The sequence below is a fragment of the Dama dama genome, chromosome 12 (assembly GCF_033118175.1).
Source record: "Dama dama isolate Ldn47 chromosome 12, ASM3311817v1, whole genome shotgun sequence".
Taxonomy (NCBI): Eukaryota; Metazoa; Chordata; class Mammalia; order Artiodactyla; family Cervidae; genus Dama; species Dama dama.
The window spans coordinates 86,919,229-86,945,753 of NC_083692.1; the positions used below are offsets into that span (position 1 = coordinate 86,919,229).

The 26,525-nt window shown below is 38.3% G+C and overlaps 1 protein-coding gene across 1 annotated transcript in view; it reads right to left on the reverse strand.

Moving 5' to 3' along the window:
- The window catches only part of MAP2K5 (mitogen-activated protein kinase kinase 5), a 261,312-nt gene that overhangs the window by 191,159 nt on the left and 43,628 nt on the right, over positions 1-26,525 (reverse strand). The window contains exons 5-8 of the mRNA XM_061157999.1: positions 25,345-25,385; positions 23,907-23,974; positions 17,281-17,329; positions 10,083-10,147 (exon numbers count right to left, since the gene is read on the reverse strand). Of these exons, the coding sequence (XP_061013982.1) occupies positions 10,083-10,147; positions 17,281-17,329; positions 23,907-23,974; positions 25,345-25,385 (223 nt within the window). The remainder of the gene's footprint in view (positions 1-10,082; positions 10,148-17,280; positions 17,330-23,906; positions 23,975-25,344; positions 25,386-26,525) is intronic.

Below are 26,525 nucleotides of genomic sequence, written 5' to 3' on the forward strand. Positions count from 1 at the left end.
AATACTATATTGATTGTGCCCTAAAGCAAGTTCTAATTTTGTCTGAACTATTCTTCATTCCATTATTTGAATTCACAAAACAAAAACCACAGTTCTGCTTTGAGCAATAATACTGTACATTCTTTTTCTTTCCTTCTTCTGTAGTACTGACTAGGAAAAATATGGAAAGTTTAGGATCAGATACATAATACAAAGTTGGAGCCCATTATACAGAGTGAAGTAAGCCAGAAAGATAAACACCAATACAATATACTAACGCATATATATGGAACTTAGAAAGATGGTAATGATAACCCTATATGCAAGACAGAAAAAGAGACACAGATGTATAGAACAGACTTTTGGACTCTATGGGAGAAGGCGAGGGTGGAATGACCTGAGAGAACAGCATTGAAACATGTATATTATCAAGTGTGAAACAGATCGCCAGCCCAGGTTGGATGCATGAGACAAGTGCTCGGGGCTGGTGCACTGGGATGACCCAGAGGGATGGGATGGGGAGGGAGGTGGGAGGGGGGATCAGGATGGGGAACACATGTAAATCCATGGCTGATTCATGTCAATGCATGGCAAAAACCACTACAATATTGTGAAGTAATTAGCCTCCAACTAATAAATGGAAAAAAAAATCAAAGTAATGTTTAAAAAAACTTGATGCTTAATACGCAGAGCTTAAGTCTCTATTGCTGTTTCCCCCTCTCATTTAGTAACCTGCTCCTCCAGTTCAGTTTTAGTGCACAAATCAGAACCTAAGTGTATTCGACTCCAGTAAGTCAGCAATTTAACAGGAACATGGTCTCTTATAGCAAGGTAACCAAAGACAGAGCAATGGAAAAAAAAGAAAAACAAAACTGTGGCAGAAAGTTATACACAATAAATGCGGTTTGTATTTCCCAGTGAATTATTTTCCAAAAAAGCAATTTAAGTAAATACCCTAGATGCTATGGTATACAAATATCTGCCTGTGCTATATGCCAACCAAGAGCCTTTAATTTTCTAACACATCAGATACTGTAAAATAGTTTAGAAAAATTTAATGTGTCTTACAAATCAAGAAATGCTCCAACTCCTCTAGTACAACCATAGAATTAATCTCAGGATCCAATTATTAAATTCAAAGCTTTTGATACATAAAGAGACCCAAAGGATAGACCAAATAACAAGTTATGTTGCCATAATTCTGTCAGTGAAGTAATGGTTGTTTTAACATCTACTAAAAAGCCTCTAAAATTAACAACTAGAGATGGTGCATCACTGACTTTCAAGATCATATATTAATTTAGATCTCACATTGAAAAATAATTTGGGTTAAAAATTGAGAAACGTAAAAGAGTGTAGATGACAAAAAGGAAAACCGTGGCTTGAGAAGTAAGCCCAAGTACTGATGTAGTGTCAGAAGAAATTTGAGGTGGACAACTCGATGTTCTGATACTGAGTTCTAATCTTGATTTGACCATGGGCATGCCACTTAACCCTTCCAAGCTTTATCCTTCTCACTAGTAAAAAGGGGCTAAGTATACAGACCATGCTTCTTGGCAAGGATTTAGTGAGCTCTCAAAGATCCCACATGATCAGGCTCCTTCCCATTTCTCCACCATCCCCCGAGCTTGCTCTACTCCAATTCCAACCACACGCCTAGACACAACACCTTCACACCCATCTCAGGGCATTCTCCACAGCAGTTCCTTCTGCCTGGGTTCTAGATTCCCAGATTCTCCCATGACTGGCTCCTTCCTGTCCTTCAGGTCTCAGCTCCAATATCCCCTCCTCAGATAAGCCTTGCTGAGCATTCTTTACAGCACTTGTAAGGTCTGGTATCATCTCACTTCGGTATTCATTTTCTTGATTGCTGTCTGTCTGCCCCCCCCCGCCCCAGAACAAGCTCCAGGAGCACTGGCCACTTGTGTTATTCACTACTGGATGGCTTTGGCACAGAGTGACTCTTGGTGAGTATATGTTCAATGAATATCCAATAAGCAAAATCTAAAAGAACAAAACCAAATGATACTTGACATTAAGATTCTTATGGTAGCTGAACGCTAAATTTCATTCTGGAACTTTAGACCTTTGCAGTCATTTCATGTCCAGTCTAGGTAGGAATTCTTTTCTCAGCAGTCCTGAACACTAAGCCATATCATTCTGCTTAAGGTAGACGCCAGAGCCACCCAGCGATGCACAATACTTCGCGTCTATCCTGAGACTGTGAAGACTGTCTCTGCAGCTTAATTCCTAAAACACCAAGTGTCTACAGTAGGTAGGGAGTGGTACTGGGCTCTGGAAAGACATCCGTCCAAATGACCTCTAGGGAGGACAGGCCAGTGGGAAGAAGAGCAGAAAGAGTACGTGGCTCACTCTAACCAAAGGCATTGTCACACAGACGTTCAAGACCAGCAATCTGAGGGGGCCTTCAGAAAAACCTGCTCCTCTGTCCACAGGAATGCCCTTCAGACTTTATGTCAGTTGTCATGGGACCTCTTGATTTTCTCTCATGCAGATAAAAGGCAGCCAACTCCTCTGATCACTTATCAACTCAAATAACAGTTCCTCCATGAGGCCCTTTCTGATTCCTCCTGAGGAAAGAGCTAAAAGTCATCACTCCCTCCTCACCCGCAAGGGCCTGTGTGCCACAGAGACACATGGCCTAGACTGCGAGGCCCTGCACTTACCTATCGACAAGACGTCTCCCTCCATCTGGACACAGGCCGATGAGAGCCTGCTCTCCCCAACAGCTGACACAGTGCCCTCCACACGGCACATGCTCAGAAGGCACCCACTAATGAACGAAGGAAGACTGGACATGCACAATGTCCCAGGCCCCTGTTTATTCTCCCCATGCTCCTCTGAGTGGTCTCTGAACTGTCCATCTCTCTCTGGAGTCAGTACCCAGAACTAGACACGAAAATCCAAAAGTTACACCCTGGGAGACAAAGTCAAACCGGGATGCTCTACGCTCTTAATGCACCCAGAAGATAGATTTTAATGGAAACTAGACCTCTTCCACCCTATAAAAACAGAAGTGTGCTAATGCTTATCTGTTCTTAACCACTTCTGCTGAGGACTTTATATTTCTTTATAAAGAAAGCACTTTTATTAAAATAAAATATTAGAAAGAAGTCTTGCTACTTCAAAACTATTCTTCCCTGAAAGGAGATAGGGTTGAAATACTTCGATTCAGCAAATTCTTACTTGAAATATTACCATAATGTATTGATTTTTACCAGACTCAATTGACTGAAAAGTTGTTTGTATAGCAATATTGGCCAAACCAATATACTAGAACAATTTTGTTACCCATAGTAATCAAGTGTATTTCTGAAGTATAATTATACTGTCATAAAAATAAAGCCAAGATACCCTTTTCCAAGCAATAAAACAATAAGGGCTATAAAACAGGAAGAAGAAAAGGCTAAATAAATGAGATTTTTTAAAATGAAATTTAGTGTCTTTCAGAAATACCCCCACCTCTTCTTCCTTCCCTTAAGCCAAGGTTAGCAGAAAATGATCAATACTTCAATCTCAATAAACTATTTCAATAATAGTTAATTCGGGTGGAAACAGAGTCTGAAAATCTCTGCTCAGTGACCTGTGACAGCCTGTCATGTTGGCTGGACGCCAATAATCCATCATTGCTGTAATGAATGTGAGCATGTGTGAAGTGATGGGAACGTGGAGATGGGGCAGCAAAGGTGGGAGAGGTGCAGAGTCAGGCGCTCAGGTTCATTCTTCAGGTTCTAATCAATACAGTGCACATTACTGTATGAAACAAACCTGTAACAGTGAATGCTGAGAGAGGGACGTGTACATAATTAATTTTATTTGACAAATGCTTATTGATTTTCTGAAAATATTTAATATCCTTGCTTGTCACATGATACTATAATACAATTCAGCCATATACAAGTATTTAATTTTACATTAAGATGATGTCTTATTTGCTAGTTTAAAATACAATCCTGGCTGCAAGGAAAAGGCACTTCATTTGATTGGAAATTTAAAGTTAAAATAAATCAAACAATCACCCTAGCTCTTGGGTCAATATCAAAACCATTTAAAAACTACTCTTAATTTACAAGACGCACTTCAGGGAAAAAACAAAAAGAAGTGGGGTCACTGATGCAGTTGTTACAGAAACTGGGGTCAGGCCTGTGACTGTTTCTGGTTTGGCACCTTTGGGTTGTTTGGTGAAAAGGGAAATGAGAGTTTTTCTCGGTATTATGTGGTTCCCAATATTTACATCAAGGACTCTCTTGGTTGTGCTTTCCCTTCAGGAATCCTGTTTTAAAATATTTTGTTTACTAAATAGCATTTAATTAGGCATCAATTCATATATTTTTTCATTTTCTATAACTGACCACCACAGCTTCTAATTTTCATGAAATAAATCATGTTTATCAGCAACGGGCTGATACAATTCCAGTCCTGAAACAAAAATGTAATGTTTTAGTTGGCCTGTAAGCCATATCACAAGGGCAGAATACAATTTAATAGTACACATGATCTGAGTTACCATCTCCAAGAACCATCCCCACCCTACTGCCCAACGAATATTTCATAATATAGGTAAGACAACAGAAAGAAGGCAAGACCAACACCTTTGAGAATTATTAACCCTTCTCTCTTCTCTTATCTCTAGATATGGCCAAATTAGTTGCTAAATAATGGTATATATCCAATCTTTGAAACACCATGTAGTTAGCATATATGCCACTGATTATACCACTGAGAAAATTCTACCTCAAACCCAGGTTACACTCTTAACTTTACCGTAAGAAGCAGCTGGATTTAGAAAGTTCACTAGTGTTTTCCAATACCTTGAGATTAGAATACATGGCCAGAAAGCTGACAGCAAGAGTCTTAACCTGAATAATTGCATTAAGGAAAAAGAGAACATACGATCCATAAGTGTGTGTTGGCTAACTGACTTAGCATGGCCTAAGTCCTAAGAGGTAGATACTACTTCATTTTTGAACCCAAAGCTTACACGACTCCTTCAAACAATGCACTGAAGGAGCAAAAAACCTGAGTGCCTGACTCATTATCATAGAACGTTTTCAAAGTAACTGGGCCTATTAATTACTTTGACTTCCACGTGACTTACTCTCCAAGAAAAAAGGACAGTAACTAGAATGTTGAGTTAGTGGATACCAAATACTCAGTTTTAAATATGTGAAAGAAAATTAACCATTCAAACTTATGTTTTTAGTTTAGAAATCCCTATGTTTCTTGGTGAATGTTCTAAAACAATTATGCAGGCTCAAAATTATGCAGCATCTAAAACTAGCTAGATATGGGGAGGATCCAATTAAAGAACTCGGCTAAAACCTGCTTGGAAAAAACCTCCACTTGCCTCATTCTCATTCCAGCCAACATGTACAGAGCATCTCTTCTATCCTTAGGACTGTGCGGGGTACACTAGAAAATACAAGTAAATGCAATGGACTCTGCTTGACCTTGACAAAACGCTGCCTCAGGGAAAAAGAGAGTGAAAGGAAGAGATGCCGCGTACTTGCTGGCTCTGCCGCGTGAATGTGAGCCCTAGCTTCCACCAGTGGTAAAAGAGGCTTGCCATCAGACCAGCTGTCTTAGAGCAATTTGAAAGTAAACTACAATAAAAGAGAATATACCTTGAAGCTTCAAAAAATCATAATATATGATATAATAATAAACCATATTCATAAGGCAACTAAAGAACAAAAGGAAACACAGAAATACATTATGTATCATACTGTACAATTTCTCAAAGTTAATTCAATACAACTTTAATTCTGTGAGATATTTACAGATCTTTCTCAAAAATAGAATCGCATGGCCAAGTAAGCATAGGAAGCCCAGGGATTAATGCTCTATCATTATTCATTTCTATCATGAACAGTAGTAAGTTCATGTAAGTACAATGAGCATTCAGTGTCAGTCACAGTACTAAGCCTTTTTTATGGAACATCTAATTTAACCTCACAGTAATTTTGTAAGATGTGTACTCAGTCGCTAAGTCCTGTCCAACTCCTTGTGACCCCATGGACTATAGCCCACCAGACTCCTCCCTCCATGGGATTCTCCAGGCAAGAGCACTGGAGTGGGGTGCCATTTCCTCCCCCAGGGTCTCTTCCCAATCCAAGGACTGAATCCATGTCTCCTGCGTCTCTTGCACTGGCAGGCAGAATCTTCACCACTGAGCCACCTGGGAAGCCCACTTTTATAAGATCGGTATTAGTATTATCCCCATTTGATGCATAGGGAAACTGAGATAGAAGACGCTATGTAGCTTTCCCAACGTCACACAAGCTGGTTAGTGGCAGATGCAGAATTCAAACTCAGAGTCCCTATACATAACCACAAGACATACTGTTTTCTACTTCCTCTAAGTCTTCAGAACTTATTGTGAATCTATCAGAAGGGAATACTACATGTGCGCTTCCTAATTTAGTTTTTGGAGCAACGTGTACCACTTTAGAAAATGAAGCAGTTAAAATACATTCATTTACTTTTCCTAAATTATTCCTTCTCCTAGAACTGATCCATTTCATCCAAACTAATAATCCAAGAGATACCACAATTTAAAATTACCTGGCTGGATTGCTATCATAATAAGAGTTCACCAGAGGGCTATACACAGAATCCACATTTGGTTCAAATATATAGGCCCAGAATTTCATATTGTATAACTGAGGAGAATATCCAAACTTAAAGGATGAAAATGTGATCAACTATTAAATAATATATATTGCAGTTACACAATAGCATATGCTTTGAAATTTACAACATCTCCTCAAGTGGAGCAAATAAGACTGAAATATCAACTTTTGCTTCACATTTATTAGCTTTATTATTCTTTATAAGAAAAAAAAATAAACAGGCCCATTAGGCAGTTTTGTTACCAATGAGTGGATTTTCCAATATTTTCTTCATCTAGTTTATGTAGCATAGCCTGTAATGTAATCATTTTTGTTTGAAAAATCACAGTTTTTATAGTCAGCACCATTAAGGTAAACTTACTATAGAAGAGAGTCAATCATAACACATCAAACACTCAGTTTTATAGAGACTTTAGTAAAGTGGCTTTTCATTTCTTGATGATTACACCATTTCTTTGTGCTGAACTAAAAGCCAGAAATACGAGAACACCACAAATTGAAGCCCAGACAGAAATGAAGACCAATGATCAATGACAATGATCAATGATCAATGACTCGATGGATATGAGCTTGAGTAGGCTCTGGGAGTTGGTGACGGACAGGGAAGCCTGGCATGCTGTAGTCCATGGGGTCGCAAAGAGTTGGACATGACTGAGCGACTGAACTGAACTGAACTGATCAATGACAAGTAGTTATGTAATTTTATATCTTCATGTTCTCTCTCCTTAAGAATCACCTAGGCAATAAGTGAAATGTCTTCTTTTCATAAGAAATCTATGACATAAAATAAAATACTGAAATGATCATGATCCCGCTACTTACCCTCCATAAACAACCACTGTCAAAAACATACTGAATCTTACAACGTGTTCTGAGCATTAGCAATGGAAGCCAACTAAATAAACCCAGGAGAAGTTGCTAATGTCACTGCGGCGTCCTAGCAAATTAAAAAACTCGCACGAAGAACCCTCTCTTGGATACTGTGACTCTAATAAAAAGAAAACATCTAGCCACGCTTCTTAGCTAAAAGCATTAGCCAGGCGAATGGGAAATTATTTGCAAGACAAAAAAAGTTCTGCAGATGGCCAGTGTTGATGGTTACACAACAATGTGAATGTACTCAATTTGTAGACTTACAAATGGTTGAGATGGCAATTTTTATGTTTTTACTACAATTAAGGGTAACAGTTTAAGAAAAACAACACTGACATAATTTTATGTTGTAATTTTCCCTTGCGGGATGGGCATACCTATTTTAAGATAAAAGATTAAAATTTTAACACCTAGAATATTATTTCCAATAAAAATTATCTGCTGGGGTTTGGTCTTATGATTTCTCCTCTCTAGAATAAACCAGGACGGTAAATTCACAACAGGCCTTCAATTTAAAAATATAAACATGCTCGAGAGTCAAACATTTGGTGAAACAGCACAAATAAGTAGGTTAGACGTCTAAACAAATATGTTTGGATTCTATTCGAAGCCAATAAAAGAAGTTCAAAGAGTTGCTAGAAAACTTTTCTGTTTTATTATACCTGAACATTAGCATAAAAGCATTAAGAAGAAGAAAGGCTGAGACTTTGAAAACTGCTCCCTCTAGGGAACTCAAGAGAAGCAATTCGAGTATACATGTTCCTTCTTATTTCTAATGGTACCTGAACCCAAGAACCTTCAGGACAGGGTAAAAGGTCAAGTCAGATAAGAGTGAGGAGGAGAAGACCAGGACAAAGAAATGCTATTTATGTAGTACTAGGTGTTGCATCAGAGACGGCAGTGGCACCCCACTCCAGTACTCTTGCCTGGAAAATCCCATGGACGGAGGAGCCTGGTAGGCGGCAGTCCATGGGGTCACGAAGAGTCGGACATAGACTGAGCGATTTCACTTTCACTTTTCATTTTCGTGCACTGGAGAAGGAAATGGCAACCCACTCCAGTGTTCTTGCCTGGAGAATCCCAGGGACGGCGGAGCCTGGTGGGCTGCCGTCTATGGGGTCGCACAGAGTCAGACACGACTGAAGTGACTTAGCAGCAGCAGCAGCAGCAGCAGCAGGGGTTGCATGGGAAGGACTGATAGTACAGATCCAGGAAAGGACAATGGTAGCCTCAAATTCTTTAGACAAATTAAGCATCACACATTTTAAGGGCAAGAGGGTAAGACCCAAGGATTGTGAAAGAAATGTGTTATTATTTAATTATCTGAATTAGCACAGTGGAAGCAATTAGCATTCAGACCAACTACTCACCATACTCAGTCATCTATAGGAAAACCACCCAAATATGTAAACATATCTTCTTAAAGGACTATGCTCCTTTAGGAGAAAGGACATTTCCTGGCTCTACCTACAGAGAGAATCGAAGCCCTAGGGAGGGAACTGGATCAGATAACTCTGAAGGAGCTTCTGACCTGAGAAATCTTAGTTCTATGCCAAGGCTGCATCTGAGCTGAGGATATTCTGGAATTTTAGGATATGACCTTTCATGTTCAAGGGCAACAGGGCAATTTTTAGCTATATTCACATGGTTAGTAAGAACTCAAAATTCTAAGAAAATCAGTAACCAATAAGAACATAAATTAATTATTTTACAACTTTGAAAATATATATTAATATCAATAGTAAAATATCTAAGGTAAAAACACAATTATAATGTGATGCAGGGGTAGTGTATATATGGAAAACAGCTCTCTGGAGGAAAGCTTTATTACTCCCTCAGGGCTTTCTTACAGAATATGGATTTTTTAATTCCTAGTGGAATATTTTTCATACATCATTGCAGACTATTAAGTACCAGATATTACTTTATGTAGTTTAAACTTTGCACTACTGCATGAGAAAGATTTCCCTGTCGAGAGAAGTATTTTTTACGGTTAGCATTTTTTAATATGAAAATGAATACTCCTTTAGGCTAAGATCACTACAACCAGAATTTGGGAGAATTTTATAACTTAACATATTCATCAGTGTGTAGAAATTCTCTCAGGGGTGTAGGGTGAGGAGAGGAGGAAACACAACAGGAAGAGGCTTCTTAATAACTAAGTGTCGACACAGGGCAAAGCCACGGTATTTATAAGGCTTGTCTTCCACTGGGCATAGGTGTAAACAGGCAGGGGGGCTAGCATAGGGTGCTAGCAAGTTAAAAAAAAAAATAATGGTGTTAAAGAGTGAAAAAAAAAATGCATTAAACTTCAGGCCAGTTAAAGGTATACTTGCTAATGGTGGACTATTAAATGCTCACCCAGGAGAGATGCAGACTCAGAAATATTAAAAAGGCAACATAAATGCACTTTTCCAAGCAATTCCTGAGAAAATAGATGCCTTGCAGAATTTTGGAATCACATGTGGAAATAAAATCTAAGTGCTGGTGGTCATTTAAAAATCTCTGCCGTGGAGAACTTGGATACCCACATTTGGCAAAAGTGGATAGAAAGTTTAAACAAAATTGACTACTCACTTGTAGACTGTGCCGCCGTTGCCATGACCAAGAGTGTCTCGATACCGTATGTCTTGTTCATTCATCTCCACAAGAAAGAAAGAAAAACAAAAAGGGTGTCATGCTGGGGATGGAAATGTCAAGGAAAAGCAACTCTGGGCCATAAACAACAAGCAGTCTGGGTCATTTCAAGTTCAGCTGCAAGAACGAGAAGATCAATACAACATTTGCTGTCCAATTTATAAAAGACGATACCAAGGGACAAAGTGATGGAAAGTTTAATGACAATTTGTTTGCCTGGGTCATTTCATTAAAGTTTGATAAAAGGTGTCAAAATGGAATGATATAACATAGCTCAAAAGGGTCAGGTCAGAGATACCGATAAGAACAGTCTCCAGCACTACAATAACAGCCGCCAAACAGCACGGCACAGAACCAAAGTCAGACTCGGCAAGACACACACCCTCCCACCCAGGAATCCAATGCACAATCTGTAAATACATCAGCCCCTGAAAACTCCTCAAGTGACCCTCTAATTAACATTAAACAAACTAACTGAATAATGTTAATGATTTTCCTAGAGTTGACACTGCTTTTTAGGGGGGAAAATGATAAATTAGTACCCAGCAATAGTTGGGTAGAAATCTTATGGAAAAGTGCCAAATCAGTGCACTTTAAAAGGCACATATAGTAAAATGTTATAATGCATAAAAGGAAAACAAGTAAGCATGTGATTCATATAAACTAAAGTCTTTTTTCTAATCTATTATATACATTTTCTATTCCTATTTCTATTGTGCACATTTTCCCAGGTTCTGTAAAACTGTTATATCACAAATACTACTCTCATTTGTATAGTGAATAGAACTGAAATTATTTTAGTACTCACAAAATAATGTTTTAGAGTTTGAAACAACTCCCTAAGTAATTATTTATCAAATGGCTTTAAGACTAGTCAGATTCTATTTAAGGTATTCAGTAATTTTCTACACACTGGTCCAGTTGCTTAAAAATTAACTGCCAACTTTATTCACTAAGTGGATTCAATAAAGTGTTATTTTCCATATAGCTAAAGCTTGCAAAAAGCCATAGTAAGCCCTGAAAAAAAAAATCAATTTCCAGGGAATTGCACTGCCTTGCATGGGCAAAAAATGGATGGAGTTTTTAATTTAGTATCACCTGGAAAGAAAAAATAGTTTGCTTTCAGACCATTATAGTAAAGCTTTAAATATTTTGCTCTACTCTTAACTTTCACCAATGGAATAAAACAAGGTTCCATTTATCAAGGGAAATATTTTTCTTCTATACATTTCTGAGGTTGAAGCTTCAGAGAGCTGTGATAATTAGGAATACAGTGGAAGTAACAGAAATAGCTTCCTTTCCAAGCCATTCCGCCAAACTGTAAAAGAATATTGACAGATTAATGTATAAAGGTCAATCTCAGCACCTAACTTAATTGTAGTTCAACCTAACTGATGTAATTTGCAATCAGCTAATTACTACATTTAGGGTCAGAGGCAAAATGACAGATGAGTCATAAAAATTGGCAAAAATTTTTCTATTTGAAGGAAATTATTTTCCTCATTTCCTTTAAATCACTAATACAGAAAATAAAACATATTTCAACCTATATAAAATATGTGGCATGAAGAAAAGAAAATCTCATTATTCTGGACCAAATGATAAATTTTAAAGCAGCATGAAATTGCACATAAAGTAACTTGAGATGCTAAACAAACTAGCAGAGTTGCTACTGGGTTTACCTTGATCAAACAGTATAAAATATACATATGTAAATGTCAGTATATACTGGCGGGTACAAATAGGCTACTTCCTTGAAAACATTCCTCAAGGTAGCCTAAACATGACTGCAACAACCTAATTTGTACTAGTAACTTGCTGAACAATCTGTATCCTCATCACGGCCTGAAGTAAATTTCTAGGAGAAAGTTCATTCAACGTCCACAAATTCTGAACTGGTAGCAATGAGGTTTCGGAGATGGCAATGGCAACCCACTCCAGTACTCTTGCCTGGAAAATCCCATGGACGGAGGAGCCTGGTGGGCTGCAGTTCATGGGGTCGTGAAGAGTCGGACACGACTGAGCAACTTCACTTTCACTTTTCACTTTCATGCACTGGAGAAGGAAATGGCAACCCACTCCAGTGTTCTTGCCTGGAGAATCCCAGGGACGGCGGAGCCTGGTGGGCTGCCGTCTGTGGGGTCGCACAGAGTCGGACACGACTGAAGCGACTTAGCAGCAGCAATGAGGTTTAAGGGTAAGCTGGATGCAGCTATAGGATCTGGGCCCTTAGAGAGGTCACAGTCCGATTACATCCCCTCCATCTACACCACACCATCAGAACTTTCCAGGTAAAAGGAACAGTAGTTTCCTCTTAGAAAAATATAAACATGAAGACTCAGTGATACTACACTTTCAAATAAAATACTGTGAGAGACCTAGGACTTTTGAGGGGGCTTGATTTTGTGATATTCTGCTGGAGGCAGAAAAGGCAAAGGGGTAGGTCTCTAAGTAGCTTCAATGATTATAATCCCAACATCAGTCTTTTTTTACCTTTAAAACCCCTAGGCTGAAAAGAAAAGTGGAGCAGCCACTCACCTAGCACGCCAACTTAACCAGGAGTGGTAGACAGAAAAAAGGCAGGGGCTGAGCCGAAAGCTTCAGCGATATGGGGATGTTTCGGATGCTGTATAAGGCGTAGGGGTGTGTGTGTACAGACAAGTGTTATGCGCATGCCGATACAATGTTTAGGCAATTCAAGGGTGGAAATTTGGAATCCCTCAGATAATAAGAAAGATTGTAAGAGTATCATTAAGATAAAAATGGTTTTAAAGAGTAAGTTCTAGAACTATGTCACTCAAAAAACAGTCTCCATAAAAAATTGTTTCTACAGTGTTTTAAAGTTTTATATAGAAATCTGCCTATACTGTAAATAGACTGGTAGATTTTTCTATTTAAAAATATCAGATCTTTTTGCCTATGGGAACCTTCTAATTTTTATAGAGAATGTAAGTATTAATCATGTCAGAAAAGTTTTAAAAAGGAAAACTATTAGGGTCAAGCTTATGAACTGATTACAACAAATTTTAAGAATTGTATATCTGAAAAAAAAAAAAAGAACTGTATATCTCTGATCAAAATGGGTTACTTTCATTGATCTTAAATATGAAACAATCATTAAAGGGATAAACAAATAGCTAACAACATATCTGCTTTTTTAGTTTAGAAAAGCATATTAATTCAACTTTTCTAAAATGAAACATAGGAACAGTGCTCGTTATGATACAAAAGTGGGATTTATAAGCCTACAAAGTACAGTATTTAAATATTACAGTTGAGATCGGATAACATAAAAATCATATTTTTACAGCATTTTAAGCTTATAACCCAATTCATTTGTGTCACGTAACTAGTCAAGGTGAGAATTCAGTCTTTGAGGATACTCAGCTCTGCGATCTCAGTTGATCTCATGGGTAAGTATGGAGGGACAGCCTCTCCATCAATGGTCACTGGCCCATAGGAAGGAAAATAATCAACTGAAGGGCACTCAAAAGTTAAAAGCAATTTCATCAACTACAATGTTTGTTTTTAAGAAGAGAAATCACATAGCTCTTTAAATAAGAAGTAAAAGGAAGTTTTTATACAATTAAAGATACCAAATAACTTTTCAGTATTAGTCAGTTTCCTTGTTTCAACTAAAAACAAAACAAAAGCAAATAAAAGGCAGAATAACAGATGTGAGGGAGGAAGAAGAAAAAAACCCTGAGAGTTACAATTACGTGTCAACTGCCATGTTGGCAAATGACCTGAGAGACATGAGTGGCACTGGGCTCTGATGCTGCTGGGGGGGGTGGGGGGCACCAGGAAAGGCGGGAAGGTTTTGTTGGTGTGGGGAGCTGAGCTGTCACGTAGTCTGGACACACACACTCTCGTCCATATTTAGGTCAGACCTAAGATGAACTGTAAGAAGCTACGTGTTTTATATATTGGTAATAGGACAGTTTTTAAAAGCTAATTTTACGTTGAATACTATTTTTCTTCCTCCTTTTTTTTTTTTCTCCTAAACACAGGAAGTTTTTTTTAAGGTATCTGAAGTTCACAAAACAACAGTTTTGTAACAGGATTAGAATTATTTCTAGATTTCTGACTTCACAGTACATTTATACTTGACTTATTAGGAATGGAAAAACACTGTCACTCTCTCCTACAAATTCTAAAAACAGAGGAAAGACAACTTTAGAGATGCAAAGGTCAAAGTCATACATCCCTGGAGTAACTGCACTTTTTTTAATCCTTTAAATTGACCCACTGGGCCATTTCTAATCAGTTTCAAATCAAGGGCCAATGTTAAACAGATGATACTGCACTACAAATGAAGTGGGAAAAACACATTCAGAAAACACAGCAGGGGTACTGACTTACAGTGCTCAATAAAACATGCCAAAAATACCTTATGTTTTTTTTCAAGCAGGAATAAAAAGGAATCCTCCATCAAAAAGTGATTACAGAAAAACAATGTCTTCATTCCAATGACTAAATGTTAAAACTTTCTAAAAAATGTTTGATTTAATATAATATTAATGAAATTAATGAGGAAAATGAAATGGAATTCAATTATGGATCAACAAAGAAAATATTCTTTGTTTACTGTCTGCCTGTATTAAGAAGAATCAGTACCTATCGCTTATAAATCACTAAAACAAAAATGCTCAATTAATCTTACTTTTATATGTAAAGGTCTGACAGAAACCAGTCCTATCACCAGACCTTTGCTTCACAAATCGAAGCAATAATGGTTTCAGAAAGCAGTCACACTCTATGAGCAGACAATTGGAGAGATTTAGTAAATCCCACTTTATAGAGCAGAGACTAATCGGAAAACACAAGCCAGTCAAATGTTTCTTATGAACTGTTGACACTATATCAATGCTGAATCAATTGGTGGCATTTACTCTGAGTGACAGAAAAGAAATAAATATTTATATCACATAACCTATATCAATGAACCCAGGCAGAAAGCTATTTCTAACCTGTCAATATTTGATTATCTTGAAGAATCATGTCCCTTTCTTTTAATGATTAATATGAATTCCTTATTAAATCTAAGTGGAGGCTAGTGGAAAGGCAAATCATTATTAATGCTTGAGAGCATAAACCACTAAAATAAAAAACTACGCTTAAGTGTTAAAGTATCGTTAAATGTGACTTACATCTTCCATAGCAAGTGGTGTCAGTGTTCAGCCCAGAAATTTATTGACGCCACAATGGAGCATGTTACCTCACTGCAATGCAATCTCGCTCACTCTTTACTTACCTGATAGCACCAAGGACTGAGGAATTAAGAGGAGGAGGAGGTATTTTGCAGACTTCCAAAGGTGGGAGTTCTTTGTTTTGTTTTGTGAATAAAAGTAAACATTAAATGGCTAATCCTTAAAAATAACGAAATGTCAGGCTGTTTAACGTGGGGCTTCACATTCCCCAGGGAAAGCAATAAACAATCTTTAAGTGTCAAAAATCATTGCCATGACAATTCTCCACCAAAGAGAATCTCCTAACTGAGAGCACTAAGATATTTATGGTATTAGATTCAGAATACTAGGAACATTTCAGAATGTTTATTTTTTTTGCCCTGAAAATAAAATGTTTTTCATTTTTGAAAGAATTTATGACAGGTTATTTTCCGTTGCCTGGGTTGAACAAATGTAGTTAAAGCTTCTTCATTTATGTCAATTTTGAAATATATTTTCCAGCTGAAGAACACAAGTAACTCATAAGTTACAGTTAGTAACTAGAATGCAAACACTTTGGGAGATACATAAATATCCTAGGCTCAATATTTCAGCTTTTACTCAGGTTTTGTTTCATGTGTTTGAAAACGTGCAGGGCACTAGGGGGATATATACACAGACCTCAACCGAAACAAAAACTTTCGCTGCTTAAAATTAAAAGTCCTATTAGATAAACATGATCTAAAATTTGGGGACCAATAAGATTATACATAAAACATCAGATTCTCCTTGGCTGTACACTGCATAGTTAAGGACTAGAATTCACACACTCTGGATGACAATCAGATGTCAAATACAAATCAGTTTACTTTTTCTAACTATATTCAAGAGATTACATGCTAAATAAATAAGGTTTCCAGAAGTACCACCATACAGTCATCATTTTAAGGCACACACATCTACTAGGCCACCAAGTTACAGGTGATATTAAAGGACAAGCATGGGGACCCAGCTTTGTCTTCTTGACATGCTCCACTACAAGCACTTGATTCATGAAATGCCAATGAGGCTTGGAGAGGTCAGCATGTGAAGGCACTGAATAAGCATCTGAGATAATTAAGATTTCAGCCTTCGAAACATGGACGGGAAGTGAACAGCAGTTAAGAAAATCAATAAGAGTCTTTTATTTGCGGTGACACAGATGTCTCAGTCAATAGAGCCTAATAGGTAGGCTTGATCGCAATAGACAGGCGCCTGCCTCCAAGGCTATCAAAGGGCTTCCTCTATAACAAACATTAAAGCGCATTTATGTTGCTATTGAAGAATCGTGGACCCTGTAGGTAGCTTAATTTACCAGTGTATGTTTAAAAGCACTATACTATTTCAGATGTGTCCATTTACCTGAATCAAAATTAGTGAGAAATAACTGGCCTGCAGGCCCGTTTGTCCCTCACTGACTGGAGTAGGTCATTCTGCTTTCGATGACCAGTCAGCTGGACAAACGGAGGGCTCCTGAAGGCCAAGAATTTTAAATGGCAAAGGTCTGCTGTGACTCTGTTCCTCTAAAAAGCCAGTGTTAGTTTCAGGACAAAAGAAGGAACTAAGGTGAGAAAGTTAACAGTTTTCCTTTTTCTCCCTAAAGATAATGAAAGAAGCAGCCACCTCGGGACGCAGGGCCATTCCAACAACCCACGGTTGACACACTTGTTCAGAACTGATTAACTTTTCCACCCTGAGCTGGCAGCAGGATGTGTGCACGGTACTTCAATCTGCCGGGAGTGAAACCCATTAGCACAGTTTGAAAAACGTGCTGCAAATTGTTCTGCCAATCAAATTAAGCCATGTAATTCATTTATGACAAGAAGAAATTTATAGACCCTTTATCTGTTTATTAAGTTTACGGATTAAAAAAAAAAAACTAGACAGCACTAAGTTACTGTCAGAAAATCTTAATCTGTAATGACACCTACCTGGCCATTGGCTAATATTTTTTTCAGTTCGGCAGAAGACTTCTTTAAGCTGAAAAGAAAAGGCATAGTTTTTAATAGCAAATTCATTAACACCTCTGAACAACACTGAACATTCTAGACTAAAATACACTTTTGCTTTAGGTGTAGACATAGACTACACTTTTTACATCCTTATCCCTACCTATTTTCTAAAGAAACTAGCCAAATGGCAAAGGCATCAGTAAGAGACTGAAGCCCATTAGTAATCTAAAGCAATAAAGAAGCCTACTGTAATAATGAAGCTAGACTGTTGCACAGACTACTTCAGACACTTCTCCTTGCTATTAGTTCTGCTCTTTTGGGGTAGCCTTTCAGTGGCTATTTTATGTTGAGCACTACCAAGCACTTAGGAATGCCCTCTTAGAATGTTCACAGCAAAGATTACAGAACTTCAAAAGATAAAATACTTTAAGTTTTGATTTTTTCTTTATTATAGTTAAGAGTTACAACTCAGCTTCCTGAGAAGCAAATGTGTAGCAGAAATAATCACAGTATTTACTCACTGTGTGCTCTGGAACGAGATACTGAGCCTCTCTAAATCTCAATTTCCTCTTTTTATAAAGTGGGGAAAACATCAATGTTATAGTGCAACCAAGAAAATTAAATATGACAAAAAGCCTAGCACTGGGTTCTGTAGACAGTAGGCATTAAATCAATTTTAGCTGCCTTCTCTTTCTTTTCTTCTCCTACAGGTATGACAGCCAGTTTCCAAAATTATGTAAGAAACATGGAAATGTTCTTCTCTGGTCATATATGACTATGTAAAAATTTATATGGATGAGCTTAGGGAAAGTGGCCAAAGGATACTATGAAGTCCTTCTAGCTTCATACTGAGTTATACCTGTACACATTCACTCAATTAGTAGAGTGGTGTATAAAACAGTACCCTTTCCCATCAATGTTTTAATTGAAATTTAAAGCTTGTTAACTCTATCCTTAATCTATCTACTCTAACCCTCTCCCCATCTGCCAAATTAACTCTTCCCTTTGGTAGTTATCTGCAGATGTCTTTCTTTCCACCACAGCCTTTCCGAAGACTGGAAGCTCCCTGAGAACAAAGACCACATCTTACTCACGTCTCTATATATTCCATTTCCTTCCCACCCTTGAGCCTAGCCCAATGACTTGACACATATCAAGTGTTTGATAAATGGGGGTCATTATTCTGGTTGTTATTATATAATAGTACACACATACACACACACACTCTCACTCACACACATTCATTTGTTACCTTTAATAAGTTATATTTGAGAAAACCTCAGACTTCAAGTTTGACCACACTCACCATTCCAAGTTATAATTACTTTTCTTAATAAATACTTCTTAAATTTCTTAAATGAAAACTATGGGCCTCTAGTCTCTATATTCCCCAGACTTTAGAAAATGTGTCTTCAACCAATGACTCTAAACTTTAATAACATCCTCCCAAGTCTAAGAATTCATGCACTAAGCAGCAGTTAAGAATTCTGCAGAATAGGACTAAATCTGAAATATATTAAAAAAAATAAAATAACTGCCTAAAATGAGACCAGCTGAAAATAAAATAATAGACTCTACTATTTCCCGAGTGATGAGCATGTGCCACGCATTGTGCTAAATGCTATTACTTACTATCGTGATCTAATGCTCACAATAACTATACCCCTGTGGGAGTTAGTTATGTGGGGGGAGGGGGGTTACCTCTTACGTATAAAGAAACCCAAGGTACAGACCTTGCTCAAGATCACTCTAGTCTATCTCTCTAACATAAATACACTTTTCCCCCCCTGAAAAACATTTGAATCCTTATATTCCCAGAAATAGTTCCAATTTAATATTTGCAATTATTATAAAAACAGAAATAACCAAACAATGCCCAAGCAATGTTTCTCCACAGATATTCCATTATGTCATGCAACTTGAAATAATAACATTTTGATTCATTGCATTTACACAACACCTTTCATCCAAGAAACAAAACGTGATTCCTTAATACAACTTCATCAATCTTCTAAACACCAGCGGTAGATGACGGAAAATTTAACCATCCTAATTTTACAGGAGAAAGCCAAGATGTTCAGGAAAGGCCGTGCCTGGCAGTGGGACTTGAGCTCAGTAATTATGGCCTAGGAACACCATGTGAATGAGTAAGCTCAATTTTTAAAAAAATATTTATTTATTTGGCTATGCCAGGTATTTGTTGCAGCATGTGGGATCTTTCAGTTGCAACATGCAAACTCTTAGTTGTAGCATATGGGATCGAGTTCCCTGACCAGAGATTGAACCTAGGCCCCCTGCACTGGGAGCTCAGAGTCTTAGCCACTGGACCACCAAGGAAGTCTCGTAAGCTCAATTTAATGAACAGTCATCCACCTAAGGCAAAGACCAATTCATGCTTTAAGAGTGACAGAGGAGCTGTGGACAGAGTTTATAGTACATAAATATTAAACTGTGAGTTGCTGTAAATATATGTTGACAGTTATTATTGAAATAAATATAATTTTAACAAAAAGAGTGACAGAGGAAAAAACTGATTTCATTCATTATACCAATATCTGGCTACCAACTTGATCTGGTAAAAAATTACGTTTATATATCCTGGCAATTTCTTTGTGCCCCAGCTGACTGTCTGGTATCTGTAACTTGAGCTATCTAAAAATCACTTTAAAAGATCCTTTAAAATTTAAGTGTGATACAACTGTCACCTGGGTATGACACTTTAAGGGGACACTGAGATATTCAAAGAAGAGTGAAAGGGTGAGGGGACTAGAAATAATGTTGCAGCAGAAAAGCTGACTGAGCTGGGAGAATTTAATTCAGAGACAAAACCTAGAGGGAGTATAAATGAATCTGCCTACTCATTTCTTCAAGCAGTACGGACTATCACCACCTATGTGTGAAGCATCATGCTGGGAACTGGGGTTCAGCAATGGGCTGAGGAGTATTCCACTGTATATACGTACCACATGTTCTTTATCTACTGAAAACCATAATGGAAAAGAATACGAAAAAGTATCTATATGTGTGTATATATATGTACCTTAACACTTTACTATACAGAAATTAATACAACACTGTATATCAATGTCAAGAAAATAATCTTTTTTAAAAAAATAATGAATATGCTACCATCACTGCCCTCAAAGAATACAGAATTTATTGGGGGACAGAAGTGATTACAATAAAATGTGCTAACCACTATAATAAAAGCAAGCACAGGGAGATAATGGGAATTCATAGGAGGGATACCTGGCATAGACTAGGAGGTGGGCAATAATGAGGGACAGTTTTCAGAAGACAACAGCTTTGCTCCTCAAAGATAATCAAGGTTAGCCAGGATGAAGGCAAAGGCGGGAGTGGATTAAAAGAAGAAGAAAGCAGGAAGGAGACAGCAACGGATGTGAAGGCCCAGTAGCAAGAGGGAATGTGATCCATCAAGAGTACCATGTATTCATCAGCAAAGCTGGAGCATCAGCTGGAAGGGGTACGGGGAGTGGCAGGCCTACAGCAGGCAGAGGACCCAAACGTGGGAGTCCAGGGCTTACCTGCTGTGGAAGCTACAGCTGGTACTAAAGGCTAGATGGATCAGTACAGTGGGGAATGAAGGGCTCAAAACACCCATCGGCAAGATCACGCTGGCTGAAACGTGGAGGAGGTACTGCAGTGGGGAGCTATTATGAGGCTGTAGCAACGATCGAGGGAGCCTGATCTACCTTTGTAGAAACAGACAGACTTCACAGTGATTCAGAAGGCAGAAGCTACACATGTACGGACTGATTGGATGTGGGGCTAAGGGAGACCCAGGAAGCAGTGAAGGATGCCTGGCAGGCCATCTGGAGTTTGCATCCAGGCAGATGTGGGAGAATTTACTGAGACAGGAAATCTAGCAGAAGTCTGTCTGGCGGGAAGATGACTGGTAGATGCATCACTTAGAAGAGGTAATAGCCCTGGCCTGAGAGCTAAACTCAGTCTTTACAAGTGGGTGCTAGAAGGACACAAAGCTCCGCTCATGGAAAAGAATGTTCTGAGACAAGGCGACAAGAACGTAAAATAGGTACTTCAGCCAGTAAAGGGCGTTATTGCCACAGGGATGTTTAGGAAGCAGCCTGGATGGCCATTTGGCAAGGGGAGGGGAGTCAGGAACCCAAAGAGGGCTGGATTAGATGGGGGCGTCTCCTGCTCCTGCTCCACACCACAGGCAAGCGTCTTCTGTAAACACAGAGCTGGCCATGACACTCTTCTGCTGAAAGTCATCTAACGGCTTGCCAATACACTGAGAGGAAAACTCAAACACCAGGCCCCCCGATCTGGCTCCTGTCACCTCCTTTTTTCCTATCACTCCTACTGCTCTCCCCACCTCTTCATGCCCTCCCCCAGCCCAGCAGCACTCCCTGTGTTCCAGCCTAACTGGCCTCCTTCCAAACACATGGAGCTCCTTTACCACCCCCGGGCATTCACTGATGCTCTCTCGCCCCTCTGAAATGCCCTTCTCTGGCTCTGGATGCGGCTAGGGCCTCCTTATCCTTCAAGCGAAGATGGAATGTCACCACCCCCTCCCACTCCTGACACCCAGTTCAAATCTAAACACGTGCCTGCCCAGAGTTCCTTCACTTTAAAATCTGCTTGTTTTCTTCCTAACAATGATTGTAAAGTATAATTATTTGCATACTGTAGGGTGGTCTTATATGCCTATTAGCATACTTCAGAGGATAAGGACCACAATGTATTCCTAGTGAGTAGGACAACACCAAATAACTAGGAGGCACTCAATAAATACTTTTGATTAGTTACCAACACAGCACAGAAAACGGCCAACCTAGGGTGGTACATTAAAATCACCTGTAGGACTTCTCCAACTTCACTCCTCCCGTAACAAAAATCTCTCTTGGAGCAAACTACCATTACTATCCGGGAAGTTATCACATCCCTAAAGGAAGATGCTGCAGCAAAGGGCTGAGAACCACTAGATCAGACAGTCTCTTTCCAACTCAAAGATTATATAATACTTTGTGAATATAAATGATAGTCTTTTAAAAGCCAAGCTAATTCACTTCGGTTTTGGTTAAAACCAAATCTGAGAGAACTGAAAATTTATCCTACTGCTTTTCTGTCTTACCATCTTTCTCAGCTTCATCCAGCTTTTTATACCATGATGAAGTTTGACCTAAAACACCAGAAAAAATCCTTGTTTTCACTCAAGGCTCACAGTCTGTCTGAAAATCATTTTTTCTGGAAGTGGTGGTAATGATTAAAGGCCCTGCCCTCTCCGCGCGGACTGTAACAGGTGAGGCTCAGTCCCCAGGCCTCCACTCGGCGGGCACGGCCCACGTGCCCAACAAGCATGAAAAGAGAGGTGGCAGAGCACTGCTGAGCAGGGCCACACACTTGGACGAGGACTACAAGACCTACCCCTCAGGACCAGGGGACAGGTGACCCACTGGCGAAAAACCAGTGGATGTATTTTAAAACAGATAAATTGTTTAAAGAGGAAACAGACTTTAAGAGTAGTGTGTTCACGGCAGGAAAGCTGTGGGTAAGATCTACTGACGCTATAAAAAAACAACCAAGGAAGTGACTTTTGGGGAGAGGACAGGAGAGCAAAGAAAGAGTCAAGAGGAGAGACTTTATCTGCAGTAAAGCCCAGCTGAGAAAGGACCAAGATCTGAATGGAGGGGGTAGGGAGGGGCATGGAAGGGAAAGTAGAAGCCTAAGCTACATCTCGGCAGATGAGGGCTTTGTCAACACGGAGTACAGCCTAAACCCAGGAAGACCAGGGCATATAATGGAAGGGTGATCTGGCTCTGTGATGGCTTTTCAGTCACCCGTGTGAATAAAAACACACAGAACAACCACCTTCAAGTGTCCTCTTCAAGCACAGTAATAAGACGTCTACCAGAGGAATAAAAATAAGATGTCTACCAGCAAAATAACTCAGTGTATAACAAACAAGACCTAGATTTCTTTCAGCTTAAGCAGGTCAGTCTACTTGAGGACCTTCATCTTTTAGAAGTAAGTTCTCAGGCCTGTCAGAACACTTTGAAGAGGCTCAGGTCTTGAGTATCCATCCCAGTCTGGGACAACATCAGAATGAATTAATGAAAACTGTCTTCCTTCTAAAATACCTCAATTTCTTATATAACCAAAGGTACAAAAATGAACAACATGGCTGGTCAATTTAAATTTCACTACCTTACTCTTTCCTTGTCTCTTTCTGGGGAAGCTGTCAGTGGAACATCATACTGCCAAAAGATGGACAACCAAGACAAAAATAATAAGTATTATACAACCTACAAACCAGATCATCAGAGCAGGAAATGGTCAAAGACACTGAATTTTCTGGTTCTATATAATCTGGAGACTGAAGGAAAACCACTTCACAGACCAAAATTAACAGTTCAACTTGTTTAATTTTATCTTTCTCTATGAGGTCCTTTCTTTTCAGTCAATACCAAAGCTAGGGTTACTTAACCGGCCAGATTTCCTCTTAGCCACATACACACTTTTGTGGTCTTATGGAAAAGAGGTGTCATCCCACAAGCTTCTTCCCCACCCTCAGCTCTGTAGATAATCATGCTTACGGGCACATTTGACTTGCGTGCTCTCACCTATTGCTTGGAAGTGAATCTGAGACTGCTGGGCTGCTGTGTTGAGAGGGTCCAGCCCGGGTATTCACCTACAAGTAAAGAAAGGATCTTGATCAGTCTGTGTTCTGAGGACACAGTTCTAATTAACCTATAATTTGCCACAAATTTCTCATTTCACTATGAAGGTTAATTAGCTTGTTGCTAGACCGACCCATAGTCTATTCAGTATATAGGTTACAAAAAATGTACAACCTGTATATTACATAATACTTCGTTTTTGCCATTATTCAAATATTTAAATAGTGCTGAAAAAAAAGGAGAGATAAATGGGAAATTTTCAATTCACTGTCTAGAACAGAATTCAATTTTAGCGAAGAAATTCAGTTTACTGTTTCTTTTTGTTTTATATAAGAAACAATGTGTTCAAACAGAAAAAGAGACACAGAAATACAGAACAGACTTTTGAACTCTGTGGGAGAATGTGAGGGTGGGATATTTCAAAAGAACAGCATGTATACTATCTATGGTGAAACAGATCACCAGCCCAGGTGGGATGCATGAGACAAGTGCTCCGGCCTGGTGCACTGGGAAGACCCAGAGGAATCGGGTGGAGAAGGAGGTGGGAGCGGGGATTGGGATGGGGAAGACATGTAAATCCATGGCTGATTCATATCAATGTATGACAAAACCCACTGAAATGTTGTGAAGTGATTGGCCTCCAACTAATAAAAAAAAATAAAAAAATAAAATAAAACAGAAACTATGAAACAGAAAAAAAAAAAAAGAAACAATGTGTTCAAAAAAGTATATTAGGAATACATCCAAGGGCCAATAGCAAATCTCACATTATCATATCCCTCCAGCTCTAAAACCAGACAGAATGTTGCAGAATGTCTCTTATTCACTGAAAAATGAGGTCCAAGTAATTAATTATAAAACGCTTGAGTCTAATACAATAGCCAGTTTTTCTTTTAAATGTAAAGCCTTAAGCAGAAATCTAGAATTTAAAATACGCAGAACAATGAAAGGACATTAAATAGATATATGTTTCCAGCATAAACATGTCAAAAGAAGAGGGGGGGTATTCTGTGTGCAATATGCTTATGTGCTTAATTAATCATCGAAATGAAGTCTATATTTTCACTCAAATAAATCTTTGTGGAGATCAGTAGCCAGGATCATCCTGAAAAAACAGACCAACAAAACAATTCCAAAAATAAAAAGGTTTTTAAAAATTCGGGATCAAATCCCATACACACACACACACACACACACACACACGTATATTGAACAAATACTACAGATGACTCCCCCTCCACATCCCATTAAAAAAAAAAAAAAAAAAAAAGGATCGCTTGTCAGAGCTTGAGAAAGTGCAGTTTTATTTGACATTTCAATAAGTGGAACACAGCATTACAAATCCATCTAACTTTACTGAAACAATTATTGAAATTCGTACCTTCAGGCCATGTATGTTCCGTTCCCCAGGAGGCTTGCAGGCTGAAACAGTAATTGACTAAATTGTAGAACACATCAGGGCCATTTACAAATTTGCTCAAAATGAATCGTTTAAAAAGAAATGAGGGTGACACCAAAATTAGCAGAGAGAAATGATTGAAAAGTGGCTCCCAAGACCCAAAGTGGGAATTATGAACCAGGGTTTTTAACTTGCAGGAGTGAGCATTTATAAATGCAAAGAGCTTTCTGACACCGCCTCATATAAATTCCAATTTCTGCTTAAAACATATAAAAATCAAGTTAACTGAGCTAAAATGATTAGGTTCCTTTCATAATTCAAATTTCTGCAATCTTTCCTCACTCTATTACATTGTATATCTGCTATCACTTATTCTACAATGAAAATAGCTACGGTTTTTGAAGGGGAAAGGCAGGAGGGTCTTTTAACACCAAAAAGATTGCTAGAGATTCTATGAAATATTCAAGTTTGAATACTAGTTTGCAAAGCAGTAAGTAGTCAAATTTGCTAAAATACAGAGATATCATTAACTTTTGTCACGTTTCTTGCAAATCTTGACATTTATTAATATTTAAAAGTCTAAAGATAAAGCAGTACCAGGAAAAGTAACATTAATTTCTCTACATCATCTTGAGTTACAGATTAGTACAACACTTGTCCAATTCAGTAAACGCTTCTTCATCAAATGTTAAAAAAATAAAGAGCTTCGTGCCCATGTTATAGGCTGCTTTCATCTGAAAACCACAGTGTCCTACATATTATATGTTAAGGGGCCATCAATTTTGATTGATTGTTTGAGAAAGGATGAATCTGATTTTTTTTTTTTTTTTTTTTTTTTGCTCCTTTCTCAGATGTACATGCATTTTCCTCTGTTTCTGACAAGAAATAGAGCTGGTAAATAAGAAGATGATGTAGGTAATAACTACAAAGTACATCAGTTGCTTTAGTTTTGTGTATTTCAAGCATCTTCAAATTTATTATGTTATTTTCCTTAAAAAAATCTAAACCTCAATAAAGCATTTTTATCTGTTTTTCTAAAATACATTAAAATTAAGACTCCAAATCCTCTTTCCTTAAAATGGAAATTAACTTTTTGAACAAAACAACAGTCACATACACTTGAGGCCTGGTCCTTTAGGGACCATTAATACTTCCTAAGAAAA